Raw genomic sequence first — 15,814 nt, 5'->3', positions numbered from 1 at the left:
CCACAAGCCTCGGTGCAAAACATGAAATAACCATCAAAACTACTCTGAAAGCATCCATATAAATCTATGTTTAGCTGGATTTTCTCTCTGTTTCACTTTTAAACTTGTGTTATAACTCAGGATGCTGAGAAATAGCAGGAATCAGCTTTTCCGAGAGTCTAAAATGCTTATCATTAAAAAAGCTAAATGAGGTTTAATGTATTTAAAGAACACAGGAACACTAAACCTCTCTCAATCATTAAATGGTCATATGTTATCTTTAGTAAATAAATTCCTTGGTCGGTGTTTTAGTACAATAAGTCACGTTAAGCTTTATTGTTCACGTTAAGTGTTGTTCGTACGACCGGAGTCGCTTTTACCGCACCATATCAAACAGTTCGTCTCATTGGAGGCGCTTTGAAAAGGTCAGCGGCAAACTGGAACAAAGTTCAATCAGGTGAACTTCGAGCACCACGGCAAACGCAAAAATCTCTTGTTTTGCCGCTTCTCATGTGAATGCGCCCTAAGGCATGAACATAATGGACCACGCTCGTGTGACACCACGGAGACGCAGTGTGGGGGCTCACCTTGCTGAGGTACTCCCTCATGACCTGGATGAAGTAAGGCATGGAGAAGTCCATGATGTTGTGCCTCCAGGCCGTCTCCAGCACCACGTCGGGCCTCAGCAGATCGTAGCAGGTGAAGAGGCAGGCGGCGAAGCATTCCTTCTTGTTCTCCTGCAGGAACCACTGCAGCAGCTCCTCTGCCAGCTCGATGTCCTTCGACTCGGAGGCGTACTGCATGGCATCCTGTGGTAGACGCACAAGATCAGATGATGTGGTGCAGACAGGTTTCAAACTATCTTTGACAAACAGTGCCCGATGTGAAACAGCTTCCAGCCACCCCATTCCACAGGGAATTACTGTAAGTTAGCACTGTTAGCAGAAAAGCTACTAAGCAAGTTTGTTTGTTTGTTTACTGGTTTAACGGCATGTCAACACATTGGTTTCATTCATGCCAGGATCGTTTAGTAATTTCTTTTTTTATTATATATAAAGGATCATAACATAGTCTTTCTTGTTCAGTTTTTGTCTACTTTCTAAACGACTTTTTACTCTTCATGCGCTTGGATTTTGCTAACAGTGCTAATGCTTAGCTAATGTGTCATCTGTAACAAGTACTTAACCACATACACGAGTAGCAGCAACACTCAGACACAATGTTTGAATCTTATCGTCTGTGTAGTGAACAGAAACCTTGTAGAGTTTGTCCTTCTTGCAGAGTTCCACACTTTGCTTCCAGCGGTTGTTTCCTTTGAAAAGGTAGGCAGCAATTCTCCTGAACTCGATGAGCTCGTGCTTCTCCAGGCTCTGAGCCAGCGAGATGTTATCGAAGTTGTCGTAGGCGTCGATGGACGTGCGCAGGGCCTGTGGGTAAATTAGACAGACGCAGAAGAAACTTGTAAGAGCAGCATTTTCAAACCTATTTTAGAAAACGTAGTATTGACCCAATTCTTCTTTACTCTTTGCTTTGTTTAGGTAAAGAATCAATCACAGAACCCAATTCCAGGCCTTAGGAGTTGATTTCATTCACAAACACACAACCTGCTTCCTCCCTCCACCTACCCAATTCTCCTAATTCCCAATTGCAATTCCTCTGCTGGCTGAGGAAAGTCCCAACAGGAAGCGGTGCATTCTTACAGAGAGCCGTATCCTGACAGAGAGCGTGCAGAGGTCACACTTGCAGCAATGAGGAGAAACCCTGCTGCCCCACTCTCCCACAGGCACAGCCAACTGTTCCCTCTGTGAGGGTGGGCTAGCGCCAACCACTGTGCCACCCAGATGCCCTTTGACCCTCATTTTTAAGATGATTTTAAGATTCAGTATGTATGGAACAGACTGAAAAACTACCTACCTGGTAATCCTCCTCAACAATGAAGAGATTGTTCAGTGCTTCATTGACCGATTTGTTGTTGTGGCTCTGTACAGATCGCAGATACGGTTTAACCAGGGGCAACTGCTTTACCTAAGAAATTCATAAAAAATACAAAAATTTATTAGAAAAATATTCTCTTTTACCTTAAATCCTTTCATCCATAGATAAAACGGAAGTCAAACTGAGCAGAGGCTTTAACGTGCCTTGCTGAAGAAGTTGACGGCGCGTGTGTGATCGAGCCTTGGAGACAGCACTATCAGCAAGTCGTTCAGTAACAGAGGCTTGAACTCCAGATAGAACTGGATGGCTTTGTAATACAGCTCCACATTGGCCACCTGAAACATGTAAACAGACCATGAATAAGGTTCATCAAAAGAAAAAAATAATGCATATATAATCTACATCTACATGTTGGCAAGATGCATCAGTAGAAGAGTACCTTGGTCACAATATCTTTGAACTGGCTCTCCTTCCAGGCATCTGCTGGGTGGTTCATCATGGTGATGATGGCATTATCGTATTCCTCATACTTGTCGTACAGGAAGACCAGCTCGGCCCACAGGTGAGCTTGTTCTGCCGCCCTCAAGACCTGGAACACACGTCAAAACAAGACTGAGCATCACTGCTGGTATCTAGGTCTACAACAGGTTCACAGTTTATTTGTTTATTTATTACTTTCATGACATGACAGTTAGTTACTGGTTACATAAGATTCATCAGTTCAAGTTTAATATCAAACACTCTAATTCACCTCACTTGCATGTCTTTGGACTGTGGGAGAACATGCAAACTCCACACAGAAAGGACCTGGACCACTCCACCTGGGGGATCGAACCCAGGACCTTCTTGCTGCGAGGTGACAGTGCTACCCCCTGAGCCACCGAAGGGTTATAGTAGCCTCACATCAATGTGACTTGTGTGCCGACAGTTTGGGGAAGGCCCTTTCCTCTCCACATGTGTACAATAACAGGTCACTAAAGATATGACTCAACAAGGCTGGTGTATAGGAACTACAATGGCAAGCACAGGGCTCTGATCTCAACCCTACTGAAGACCTTTGGGATGAATTGGAAGGTCAATTAAAAGCCAGACCTTCACGTCCAACAACAGTGACTGACCTCACTAACGCTTTTAAGACTAAAGACACGCCCCAAAGTTTAGTGAAAAGCCTTTCTGGAAGAGTACTGGCTGCCATGGGGGGCACCAACTCAATATTAATAACTATGGCTCCGGGATAAGATGTTCATGGTCAAGTGTCTAAATACTTTAGGTCATAGTTTGCTTCCAAATTTATTGGATTCCTGAACTGTTTTACCTTGGGAATGTTAACTCTGGACCAGAAGAGCTCCAGGTGCTCCCTCATCTTCTGGGGTTTGAACTTAGAATACAGGATGGCCAGTTCGGTGAACATGCCCATGTGAGCACGTTCCAGTCCCAGAGCAGCTTCAAGCATGGTGATCAGCTCCTCAAAGTAGCCACGATCCTGTTAAAGAAATGACCATCATTAGTCAGCACTGCGACACTGTCATATACAACAGTGTTCCAAAAATACTAGACATGAGATGAGATGAGCAGTTTTTGAAGTCACCTGGTAGTAGTTGATCAGCTCTTCCAGTTCGTCAGCATGGACGACGATATGTAAACCACACATCTGGGCCAGACGGAATTCATTTCCATCCACACAAGCAAAGCAGACCTGCAAGAAGACAGCAATTCACTAAAACGTCTAGCAAAATGAACATTAAACCACATGGTACACCAAGACAGGCGTAACAACTGTTCATTTTTATGGACGTTGCAAAAATGCTACATTGCAAACAGTTTGAGGTGTGATCTCACCTCCTTCCAGGTTCGTGTGCTGTTAGCTTTGCGGGCTCCGTCCACAGCAGCCTGGTACTCCCCAAGGTGCACCAGAGTGGAAGCCAGGCGGCCAAAGTTAGACACGTTGTTGTACAGTAGCTTAGCCGCTTCGTACATCTTCTCATCGTAGCATCGATCGCCGACCTATAAAAAGAGAACGTAATGCATGTATCACAACGTAGCACATCACATCTGTACGCTGATAAAACCAACAAGCTGGCTTTAGATTCGTACCTGCTGGATGTGAGCGTTGTTCGGGCCGTTAATAAACTCCTCCAGTTCAGCCAGGCGGTTGGTTTTGGCCAGAGCAAAGATCAGCTCGGTCTCCACGTAGGACTCGCGAGCCTTCTTGCGTGCCATCAACAAGAATTTCACCAAATCCTCCCAGTTTCCTGCAGGGGTACAAGATAATAATGGACATGTAAGACGTGCAACATCTACCAGTACAATGGTGGAATTGGATGCTTATTAGACTTGCAGTATTGGAACAAACCAATTGTGAAATTGTGCTCCCCATAACAATTTCAAATAGCAGGTTCATTACTTTTTATTTCAGCTTCTTTTGTAAACTTTTAGAGGTCATTGGGGCCCAGTTTTTACACCGGATGGCCGTCCTAATGCTGCCCTATTATCCGGGCTTAGGACCAGCACTGAGAGCGCACTGGCAAATGCACCTTCCCAATGGCTGGGCTGTTCAGAATTTAAAAAGTAAATATACAATTTAGAAATGAAATAAATCTCTCTGGATTGAGGGAGTGAAAAAACTGGACCAATGACATCACTGCGTCTGTGAAATATGATCTTGGACCCAACTCATGAATCAATGGAGTGGCATGAACAAGACCAAATGGCCGAAAGTGGAAGTCAATAGGTCAAAATTCTGTACAATGCTTTTAACTGTGTGGCAGTAGTCTGGGGAAGGCCCTTAAGTAGGTTGAGCAGGCATCCGCACTTCCAGTCCTGGATGGCCAGATCTCAGGGAACCCAAATTGAACTAGTGATGCTTCAAAAATAAAGCATGGTGCCTTATCAGGGCTAAAAAGCCAAGGTCAGACCACAACATGACTGATGTTCTAGGAATGTTCTTCTACAAACTGCATGCAATAACATATTGTTACAAGAAAGGTCTACTGATCTAATTCTTCATTCAATGTACCGCTTTGGGCAGCAGCATGGCCCACTTCCATGTAAGCTGAAGGATCGTCAGCCTTGATGTAAGAATCGATAGCTTCCTTCACCAAGCCTTTCTGCAGCTGAGCTTTAGCCAACTGGCTCCACACAGCAGGTTCATTGCAGCGCTCAGCAAACTCGTAAGCTCTGTCCAGATTGCCGATGTGTTCAATCAGAACCTATCAAGGGAAAAAATATGATTTGAGCATCTGAGATGAAGACCTATCTAACTATCCACCTATCTATCCATCCATCCACCTATCTACTGTATATATCCATGTATTCATTCATCTGTCCATCTAGAAGTTGGTTCCTCGGGACTGACCTGCACTGCAGATGTGTTGACATCAAACTTTCTAAAGATGGCAAAAGCCTCCTCAAAGAGCTCATTGCTAATGGCGATGTTGGCGATGTCGGGGGCGTCGTAGTTATCCAAGCGATTGATGTACTCCATCACACGAGTGCGGTCAGCTTTGATGGCTGTTAAAATCAGAAGGTTCTGCAGGTTCCTGAGGATCAACCAAAAGAGCAAACAATGAGGTCACATCCAGCTAATTTAGCTAACTACTGATACATAAAAACCCTGACTTTAGCATGAACATCTCTAGGCATTAAACAGCTATTTAAATAAAATGCAGTGTGTTTGAGAACCCCCAACATGAGAAGTAGGCAAGCCTGACGCCACAAGACACTTATTTACACCCGCCAGCCAGTACACATTTGGAGGACCACACTACTTTCTCAGCGTTCCTTTGCCGCTCGTGATGGCGCCTCGGTATTTGAATTTGCACAGTGCAGCATTTACCTGGGCTACACCAGCATCGGTGTGTCATGTCTGATGGAGGCGGCGCCAGATGGGGAGTCACGTTTTTGCTGGTTCAATAGCAATGCAGCAATACTGTCTGGTGAAATAAAGTGCTTGGCAGCTGTAAACATAGCGCTCCACAGAAATCATGTTGAGAACTGGAATTGGGAACTGGACGGTGATCAATTTATCAGCAAAATTGTGACATGGAGCTTAGTAAGACTGGAACCCAAGACTGGAAGGTGATAAAAAACGGCCATAGACAGAACACGTGTCAGAGGGAGCGTGTGGTAATCCAGCTCTCCTTGCTCTGACTGAAGGTTGTGCAAGTGGCAAGTGGTTTTGACAATCAGGAACTAGAAATGACTAAATTGGGAGACAGGTGAAGGGGGCTGTCAAAACCAAAGCAGCGACAGTTTCTCTAACCTGTGCTCACTGAAAACAGAGTTGTCCAGGACGATCTTCTCCAGAAGCTCGATGAGCTCATTGGGCAGATCAGCGGTCATGAAGGCTTTGACTGTAACAGAGACCTCCTCTGGATCCTGAGTCTCAGACAGAGCAGTCTGCACCACCTGTAAAGAAAAGAGTCGTTTAAGACCGGGAACACATTCTAAAAAACCCTTCAAGGACTCTGTGTAGTTCGTAAGAAGCCGAAATATAAATACAGCTCGGACAGAGACGTTCTCACATACCTGATCAATCAGTGGCCTTCTGTAGGGGTTGCTCTCCAGCAGAACACTGGCCCACAGCTCGGGGTCCTTACGGCGCACCAGATATCGAGACAGACTCTTGAACAGGGAGTTCTCATTGCACACCTGGGAACCGGAGAATTTTTAGATTTAGTTTTAAGAAAAAATAAATAAATAAAAATAAATTCTACTTTTACCCCCTTCCCCCACTTTAGGCTTACCCCAGTTGTTTTTTGTTTTTGTTTTCTATTCATTTATGCATTTTCTGCCTTTTTCTCCCAAATTAAGAGTAGCCAATTAGTCTTCCACTGCTGGGGATCCGTATTGCGCTAGAGGAGGGTATATTCGCCCACTCTACACCCCCTCTGATGCATGCACAGTCCTTCGCCACCTTCTTTATTTTTCGCCTGTGCCACTCTGAATTCGAACATGAGGCTCCTCCACTTCTGCACAGGAGCCTCAGTCTAACCAGGGTCCTTGCACAGCGTTTGAAGACCCCACCCACTTTATTAGTCCAGTCTTGTGCCACCCAGCAGACTTGATGGCCAATTTTGTCAGCTGCAGGCACCGCCAATTGTGCCGACTAGATGGTGCCCAGCCACCAGGTAGCAGAGCTGAGATTCGAACCGGGGAGTTCAGAATTCCAGCGCTGGTGTGCTGGTAGAATATCACGCTGCCCCACTTACATTTATGAGCTCCTGGTCACACTGGCCTCTCTCGTAAGCCACACAGGCCAGATGTGGATCCCTCTTCTCGCAGTACTTGCCCACCACACGGCTGTCGTAGTAAGGGTTCTCTCTGAGGAATCGCTCAGGGTTGTTGTTGCTGTCAATGTAGATCTTAGCCAGGGCATTGTGGGTAGCAGGTTCCTCACAGCCCTCATGGATACGTGCCTCCAGCCAGGGCAGCAGCAGCTTCAGTCTGGCACCATCAAAGATTAGTTTAGTGAGTTCTGGATGCAGAGCTGATGCAGAACATTTAGCCCTAGAGGATCAATGAAATGCAAACCTGTTCCTCTTCTCCACCTCAGCCACCAGCTCGTCGGTGGAGAACTGGCCTCGGACCACCAGGATCAGGTTCTTTATGACATCCTCGGAGCAGTCCACGTCCAACAGGCCACCGATTACCACTGGAAGACGGCTTGGGTTGACCTGTCACACGAGCCAGCGTTTATTTAAAGCTTCAGGCATGATGGTGCACGCGCACGTTAAAGATATGGATGTGTTATGGAGCTCACCTTCTGCACGTAAATCTCGATGTACTTCTGCAGGTTGTTGCGGTACAGATAAAGGACCAGGTCGTGGACGAAGTCGAAGCGGTCACACACAATGATGAGAGGCAGCTGATCGGTCAGTTTGGCTTCCTGCATATGGAAAAAGACAGAATCAGGCCTATATAGTCCAGATAAAATGGTTAAGGTACTGGACTAGTAATCAAAAGTTCACTGGTTTAAGCCCCATCACTGGCAGGTTGTCACTGTTGGGCCCTTGAGCAAGGCCCTTAACCCTCAATTACTTAGACAGTATACTGTCACTGTACTGTAAATCATTCTGGATAAAAAGTGCTAAATGCTGAAAATCAAATGAATGATGCTGAACTGCTCCCCAAACTATTTATCAACTACTTAACCTCACTACTGGAAAGTACACAAACAGCTTTAACACAGTAGTTCTAAGACAGAGGAATCTTTACTGCCTATTGTTTACTTTCCAGCAGTCAGGCTGTCATGTTAACGATAATAAGGACTTTGACACGTCTATAGATGTGCTGGAGGAAGCACGTGCTAGCCTGCACTTCTCCACAGCCTGCATGAGCGCAGTGCAGTTAGTAGGTATCAGTTTTTTTAGACAGAAGCATCTCGACATGACACTCCTGCTGGCCGAGGAGGCCTGCAGGCTAGCACGTGCTTACTCCGAAACGTTAAGTTTGGAACCCATCATGGAAAGGAACCTGCCACATACCTTCAGGAAATTCTTCACACGATCGGCATCATAGCAGTTACTCTCTCTGCAGATCCTCTCCACCTCCTTAATCTGCCCGGTTTTACAAGCTGCCTGGATGTACTTGAAATGAACCTCTGGATCCTGGCTGAAGTTTACAATGGAGCCGAGGAAGTAGAACAGACCTGCAAAGCATTCACTCAACCATTAATCTGTATTCCTACCAACGTCCTTCTGTCCATCTGTCAGTGAAACAGGCTAAGCCTTACCTTCGAAGCTCTTGAAGGACTCGAAGAGCTCGGTGAGGGACTGTGTGGTGAGCTGCTCATGGTATTTGGAGGCCACCTGGACGCAGATCTGCAGGTTCTGACGAATGTTGGCGGACAGCATGGCTCTCAGGCACTCCAGAGAGTCCTCCACTGACAGCGAGCCGAAGAAGTTCACCAGCCACTGCAGATCGGACATGAAAAACGTATTTAAGCACAAACTGGATACATCAAAATATATAAAACAAGAATCAGTCAATTAAAAAGACTTCCTTCAGTGGTCCTGTGTGTCCATCTTGCTTATCAAAGCATGTATTTGGACAAAGCTGTTTTATTTCTATACTGGGATGTGATAAATATCCAATTAACAGTCCCACGTGGTAAGCACAGACTCTTGTTCCACTTTTTCCCAACTTTCTGTCCGTATTTATTCATTTATTAGGATTTTAACATCCTGTTTTACACACTTTGGTTGGAAGAAACCGGAGCTCAAAACCCACACAGACACGGGGAGAACATGCAAACCACACAGAAAGGACCCAGACTGTTTCACCTGGGAATCAAACCCAGGACCTTCTTGCAGTAAGTTGACTGTGCTATCCACAGAGCCGCCCTTGATTTCTGTCCTTTACTATGTTCGATTCAATGAATGATTCATGATTCAGTGATTCATGATTCAGTACCTCAGGGTTGAGCAGGTGGGTGTGCACCACTGCGCGTTTGATGTCATACAGGTCAGTGTAATGCTCCAGGGCTCTCTGCAACAATCCGGCCTTCTCGCACAGCTGTGCCACATGTGCTCTGTCGTAATGGGTGAACATCTGGTTCCCCAGAATGGCATCGGCCACCTGGAAGCAAGAAAAAAAACCACCACATTAACAAACCTGAATCAGTGTCACTCTACTGAGCAGTTCATAGATTTGAGGAAACAAGCTAAGAGTGACCTGAGGTGCGTGCATGAGGTTCATCTCCAGCAGGCGAGTCTGCAGAGGACCCTCAGTGGGACGGTTGTTCTTCAGGGCATCCAGCAGAAATGAGGTGCACTGCTGAATCAGGTTATACTCCATGAACACGTCCACAATCTGAGTGGGAATAAAAGGATGTAAATCTGTTAACAAACAATTCACTCAATACAATGAAACAGAAGTAAGAGCTTTTGACTGGAAAGAAGTATGAATGCATGATTGATGGTCACCTGGGTGATGTCAGCCAGCGGCTCCTCATCCTGAACCAGCATCTGGGAGAACTGAAGACCCTGTTCTGGACTGATCCGCATCACGTTTCGAAGCAGGAAGATCCAGTCTGGAGTGTAGCCAACCTGCAGCCAGAGGAAAACATCATGCAATATAAATATAGGGGGGAAAAAAATACTAAGATGTAGATAATATTACATTGTGTGCAGGGTCAGCCATCGTACAAGGCCCCTGGAACCGAGAGGGTTAAGGGCTTTACTCAAGAGCCCTACAGTGAATAGAACTTTCAACCTTTCGACTGATAGCCCAGAGCTCTATCCTCTAGGCTACCACTGTCCCAAATAATAATATAATAAAAAATAATGTAATATGTTGTGTAGCACTGGGCCTGAGCAGCCGACTTGCAGCTGAAACCATATTAAGAAGTAGCCACAGCGGATCATTTTGGTCGGAATTCTTGGTACAGTTTTTACACCAGAGTTCTTCCTGACTTAACCCTCCTTATTTTATCTGGGCTTGGGACCAGCACTGAGACCCCCTAATGGCCCAACCAGTTGATAGCACAGCTGAGAAGGCAAGCATGTTCATATACAGTATGTAAATTCAATAATAAACCACTACTCATTACAGTTTAATCCACTTGAGGGCGCTGTCACTGGTTTAGCTTGTGTACTACAGAGATGAGAACACAGTCCACTTTCAGTGGTGCTTGTTCTGAATTAACAACTGCTGATCAAAAATGATCCGCGTATACCAATGAGCAAGGGTATACTGGAAAGCCATTATTATTCAGGCTGAGATAGTGGTGCTGGATAGACCTTGTACAAGTTGGCTGGTTATGTATTAAAACAGAGGCTCACATTTAGCTCTGGCATAATAGAATACTAAAATGGCCAGTAGTAGTGTTCATAATTTTATTTTCATGAGATTTTATATAACTATACATGTGCTGAAACAGTAGCTCTTGAAGTGTAGGGACAGTAAACCCACCTTTTTTGCGTACAGTACAATTTTCTGGAACTGGCCGGTTTCTGCGAAGCACTGGATTACTTTGCTGGGGACGTTTGCTCTTAGGTAGACGCTGAGAGCAAGTGTCGGGTCTACGGACTTCACCAAATCACCCAGCTCTTCTGAACATTCCAGCTGGAAGACACAGACAATCAGTGAAATCATATAAAATAAATAAATACTATAAATTTAATGACAACATGCTGGTTCTAAGTACTGAAACACAGCCAACAGATGACAGCCAACTTGTACCTTGTCCTCCTTCAGCCACTTCTCCAGTAGCTGCTTGCGACCCTGCTGTAGAACTGGCCTGCACAGCTCCAGTGACTCGAACTTGTTCAGCTGTCCCTGATCCAGCAGGATGCCGAAGTACTGCAGCAGTGGAGAGGTCTGACCTGGCTGAGCCGGCACGCTCTGGAAACGTCTGATAGTGTCCGGGGTGCGCAGGATGCCCTGAGGAGCAGAAAAGACAGAGAGTAAGGACTCCGCAAAGCCAAGCTGTGAGCTCGGGGTCAAGGAGTCAAGTCGGACCTTTGGTGCGTTGGCGGCCACTTTGGCGGCCTCTGAGTAGTTGCCCCCTGCGAAGAGTGTGTTGAACTTGCGTGCGAAGAGCTCCTCAGCGCCGGCCAGGTTGTTGCGTACGGCCATGCGCAGGGCCAGGTCGGGGTTCTGGAGCACGCTGGTGATGTAGGGGATGATGTTTTCCTCCTCCACACACACAGACAGCACCTGAACAAACAGACAGGCAGGTGGTGTTCAATGGAGAGGGAAGGTCGTGCCAGAATAGACAAGACTACAGCAGGAGCACTGTAGATTTTTTTGGACCATGAAAGCTTGATTTCTTAACAAAAACAAAGGTATAAGAGTAGGAACTACCGGCAGCAGTGAGTTACGGCATAAACGTTTGTTTGTTTGATTCTTAACTCCATGTCAGCTGCTATGGCTATTATCATGGCTAAATACAAGGTCTCATCTTTAAAACGTCAAAGTGGGGGTAGTTCACACACTGAATTCAAAACACCCGTGCAATTAATGTAAGGTGGCTACAAAGTATGGGACTTAAATCTGAACGGCAGCATTTCCATTCCCACTTATAATCTCATTAGGGGTCAAGTTTGAGAAGGAACCTGATTATTCAGATGGTCACCTAGACAGCATACTTTAAATATCTTAATTCCAGTAATCTCAATCTGATTAAACTAACAGTAATTGGTTTATACAAGTCATGTATAAGTGTAATCGGCTTGAAATCTCCCAATCTATTCATTCCCAAATCCCAGTTGTGAATCCACTGCCCTCACAACCCCCATATAATCAAGAAGAGCTGGATCTGTAGCCACTAATCTGTGGCAGCAAATCACCTGCCAACATTGGGTTCCCACACACACTGAGAACGGCTCACACACATTTACCTCTGTCTGACTGTCCATGCTGAGCTGACATGGTTCACGTCATCAGTGAGGTACAAAAAAAACTGTTACATAACAGAGCGTGCAGAAAAAGCAAGCACCATCTTTTCAACAAGCCCGGAGCGAGCCGACAGCATTAAGAAGATTAGCAGCCGTCACCAGCCTGCACGACGCTGAAGCCTGACAGGCATGTGCAGCCAAAACCGCTGGTATTTCTAAGTCATCAGGGTTTCAAGGTCATTGTGTAGAAGCATGGGAGACTGAGAGCGAATGAAAGGATTAAACCACACGACTTTCTAACGTTCAGAGAATTTTGGCCATGTGACTTTATATTATAGATAATTCACTCAATTGTATTGTGTCTTTACCTATTTTTTATTTGATTTATTGTTTCCCACCAATCATGTGATCTGTTCAAAGCAGCTTGCTTACATGCCGTTACTTGGGTTGCATTTTCCTCACCATGTAGGTATCCAAAGTCCTACATTTTAAATTTCCAAACCACAGGACTTAGCCTAATAAAGGATGACAACCACGTTTAGCTATTATTAATGAAGGAATATGATGGATAATGTCAGATCTTTAGATAAATAAAATAAAAAAAGAGAGTTTATTTATTTCTTCAGTCTTAACCTTTCTGCTTTTCTTTTTGGCTCATTCGGGTTACACTTTCCGACACAAGTCCTTTTTTTTAGCTTCGTTTGCTAATAATTATTTTTAATGAACCCAGGACATTTTTGCTGTGAGGCTACAGTACTACCCACCTAGCCACCGTGCCACCCTGGTTTGCCAATAATGCTGAAAAAAGGTAACTCTTGTCAACTATTATTTTGAACAGAATGAAGCAGTGGCTGAATGAATGCTTCCTGAAAATAAAGGAAAGTTGGTAACATCAGTGTGGATCACAGACCAGAGCTGATGATTGCATTCCTGAGCTTTTCTTGTTTGACGTCACTGGGCAGCAAACTGCCCTTATCTATACATCAGGACACAGAGACAATGACTAGTGTAGAATGTCTGGGTGAAAGATTTGACATGTTTGTCTTTCTTATCACAGAGCAAAGCCAGTGAGCTCACAGCTACAGGCTACTACTAGCTTTTACGACAAGGTGAATCAGCCAGGCTGAATATCGTTAAAGGATCCAATGGGCATTTCTGGTGCTGGGGTGATGCAGCGGTCTGTTACGCAAGCCCCGCACAGTGACGGGCAGTCACTGAATAATGCCCTGTCCAGGTTATCCTTCCCTTGCACTCAGTGTTTCCCAGTGGAATCAGACCGACAGCCAATCTGACCACGATAAAAAGGTCGATGAACTATGAAAGGACATATGAGTCCTAAGGGTTAACGCAGTTAAGCAAAACAGACTAGCATGAGTGTAGACTTAATGAGAACACCAAGTGACAAAGAAGAGTGATCATCTTTCTTCTCATTCACTGCATATTTCATGCACTGGAGCCAGAGCTATAAAATTATTCATCACCTGGTAGCATCGAGTTACACTAAACACGAGAACACATCCAGGTCTGTCCTCAGTATCAGCATGGAAAACAGGGGTGTTGTGTAGAGAGTTTGCTGTATCAGTTAATGTGAACTAACACACTACCCGGCCAAAAGTATGTGAATACACCTCTAAATTATTATTATTACCGAGTTTATATGTCTCAGCTACACCTTTTACCACCAGTTACATAAAAACCAGTCTATGATCTCTCTGGTTCTGTCCGAAAACCTAGTGAGCTCTACATAGACGCCTTTGTGTGTCATCCTACGCTCCTGAGAAGAAGGCTGTCTGAATTCTTAGATACCTTAAAATGCTGCCTAGTAAGGAGCCTTATTTTAAACGATAAACTGACTGAATAATGAGGCTCTGTGTGCTTCCATAGTGGTGAAGACAATCCCAGCATTCAGTGCGGCACAACATTTCTCACAAAAAATTACAAATATGGCAGACGAATGCGAAGCAACCAACAGAGTTCTTTTTAAATGTAGATAAATTCTCATTGATTTTTAATTTGTATAAAGGTGCACAAGTGTCAGTTATTTGTGAATTCAGGCTCATCAGTGACAATTTAACCGTTTTTGGAATGCTAGCGGGTTGTGCTGCCTCAGCCCATTGGTTTGAATGGCCTGAGGCTAACTGTGTTAGCTTAGTAAGCGAACACTGTGGTGATGTAATCGCTGTCTAAGTAGTGCGTCTAAATAACCTGCCTTACAAGTTCGATGTCTTATTAGAATCTTCTCTACTTAGGCAGCTCCCCAGGTAGGCAGTAGGCAGCAAGGCAGCTCATTTGGTTTTCAAACAGACCCTTTAAGTCTGCACAGTGTGCTGACCTCGAGCCCATTGTAAATCTTTGGGATGAATTGGAAAACCTTCACAGTACTTACAAATGCTTTTTTTTTTACTTAATAGGCACAAATTTCCACAGACACACCAATGGCGTGCAAGCATCACTATATTTTATGGTATTAGAATTGGAACGGGATGTCCAGTTAGCGTATGGTCAGGCATCCACATACCTTTTGGTCACAATACAAACATCAATCATTACCTGTCCCTTCCTGTTGACCCCAATGATGCCAGAAGTTGCTTCATGTGGAGCCGTGACAAAGATGGTCTCTCCACTGATCCGGTTCATGTATATGCAGGTGCCAGTTTCGAGGTCGTACAGGTGGATGTAGCCGTATTTGGTGATGAGAAAGACGACATCCTGCTTGGGGCTGATCTAAACGATAGAGAGAGGCAGCAGCATTTTAGAAGAGAAACATCACTCAGCGCTGGCTGCTAAGGACACGTCACGAATGCTGCGTTTTGCTACATTTGTAAAGCATCGACATCCTGTAAGAACATCATTCAACATCCTGCAATAAAACCCAGAGAGTCGACAACGCAAAAACAAAGTACGAAAAAGTACCTGCATAGCAACTGGGAAGTCGTTCTGAGCCTCGGGTGGGAAGAAGACGTCCACGGCCTTCTTAGGAAAAGGCTGATTCCCAGTCGGAGGGGTTCCAACTTCAATAATGTGCAGCTAGAAATAAAGAAAATAAAATTTTACTTTAAATAAAAGTCACTACACAGGTGCTTTTTTGTATTAGTAATCGAGGGAAAGCAGGCAGACCTTTCCTCCAGCTTGACCGCGCACGGCAAAGCAGAAGAGTGTGGATTCTTCAGCGTTTCCCTCCATTTTGAACTGGGCGAAGCCTGCGGCGTGGCCTTCAATCGGCTGAGAGACTTTTCTATCTACGGAGTAAAGCTGCATCGCTCCAACCACGCGGTTTTGCTAAGAGGAAAAATACAAAACTCAGAAGATCTTTACATTATAAAAAACAAGAGAATGATGTGGAATCATGTGATGGAAACAAATCGAGATATATACACTAATAAATATTACTGATTACAGAAGAAGCAGTTATCATTGCTCCAAAAAAAAAAATATATAACTAATTATATTTTACTACGTTATATGGTAGTATATATTAAATATTTAGTTATTACATATTTATTATATGTAACATTTGTTTGTTTTATTAGGGTTTTTAATGTCATGTTTTACAGTCTTTG

General features: G+C 44.6%; 1 protein-coding gene across 1 annotated transcript in view; it reads right to left on the bottom strand.

The window, feature by feature from the left end:
* cltcb (clathrin, heavy chain b (Hc)) overlaps window positions 1-15,814 on the bottom strand; it is a 32,435-nt gene that overhangs the window by 5,534 nt on the left and 11,087 nt on the right. The window contains exons 4-30 of the mRNA XM_063017217.1: window positions 15,372-15,533; window positions 15,168-15,281; window positions 14,805-14,978; window positions 11,377-11,574; window positions 11,098-11,298; window positions 10,828-10,980; window positions 9,840-9,962; window positions 9,589-9,726; window positions 9,328-9,492; window positions 8,648-8,828; window positions 8,400-8,563; window positions 7,676-7,801; window positions 7,447-7,589; window positions 7,125-7,359; window positions 6,442-6,564; window positions 6,176-6,321; window positions 5,270-5,453; window positions 4,931-5,123; window positions 4,009-4,166; window positions 3,754-3,918; window positions 3,503-3,610; window positions 3,230-3,397; window positions 2,354-2,503; window positions 2,118-2,249; window positions 1,894-2,004; window positions 1,236-1,406; window positions 567-788 (exon numbers count right to left, since the gene is read on the bottom strand). Coding sequence (XP_062873287.1) covers window positions 567-788; window positions 1,236-1,406; window positions 1,894-2,004; window positions 2,118-2,249; window positions 2,354-2,503; window positions 3,230-3,397; window positions 3,503-3,610; window positions 3,754-3,918; window positions 4,009-4,166; window positions 4,931-5,123; window positions 5,270-5,453; window positions 6,176-6,321; window positions 6,442-6,564; window positions 7,125-7,359; window positions 7,447-7,589; window positions 7,676-7,801; window positions 8,400-8,563; window positions 8,648-8,828; window positions 9,328-9,492; window positions 9,589-9,726; window positions 9,840-9,962; window positions 10,828-10,980; window positions 11,098-11,298; window positions 11,377-11,574; window positions 14,805-14,978; window positions 15,168-15,281; window positions 15,372-15,533 — 4,308 coding nt within the window. The remainder of the gene's footprint in view (window positions 1-566; window positions 789-1,235; window positions 1,407-1,893; window positions 2,005-2,117; window positions 2,250-2,353; window positions 2,504-3,229; window positions 3,398-3,502; window positions 3,611-3,753; window positions 3,919-4,008; window positions 4,167-4,930; window positions 5,124-5,269; window positions 5,454-6,175; window positions 6,322-6,441; window positions 6,565-7,124; window positions 7,360-7,446; window positions 7,590-7,675; window positions 7,802-8,399; window positions 8,564-8,647; window positions 8,829-9,327; window positions 9,493-9,588; window positions 9,727-9,839; window positions 9,963-10,827; window positions 10,981-11,097; window positions 11,299-11,376; window positions 11,575-14,804; window positions 14,979-15,167; window positions 15,282-15,371; window positions 15,534-15,814) is intronic.

Source organism: Trichomycterus rosablanca, chromosome 20, assembly GCF_030014385.1.
Source record: "Trichomycterus rosablanca isolate fTriRos1 chromosome 20, fTriRos1.hap1, whole genome shotgun sequence".
NCBI lineage: Eukaryota > Metazoa > Chordata > Actinopteri > Siluriformes > Trichomycteridae > Trichomycterus > Trichomycterus rosablanca.
This window is presented reverse-complemented; position numbering and strand designations above follow the sequence as displayed.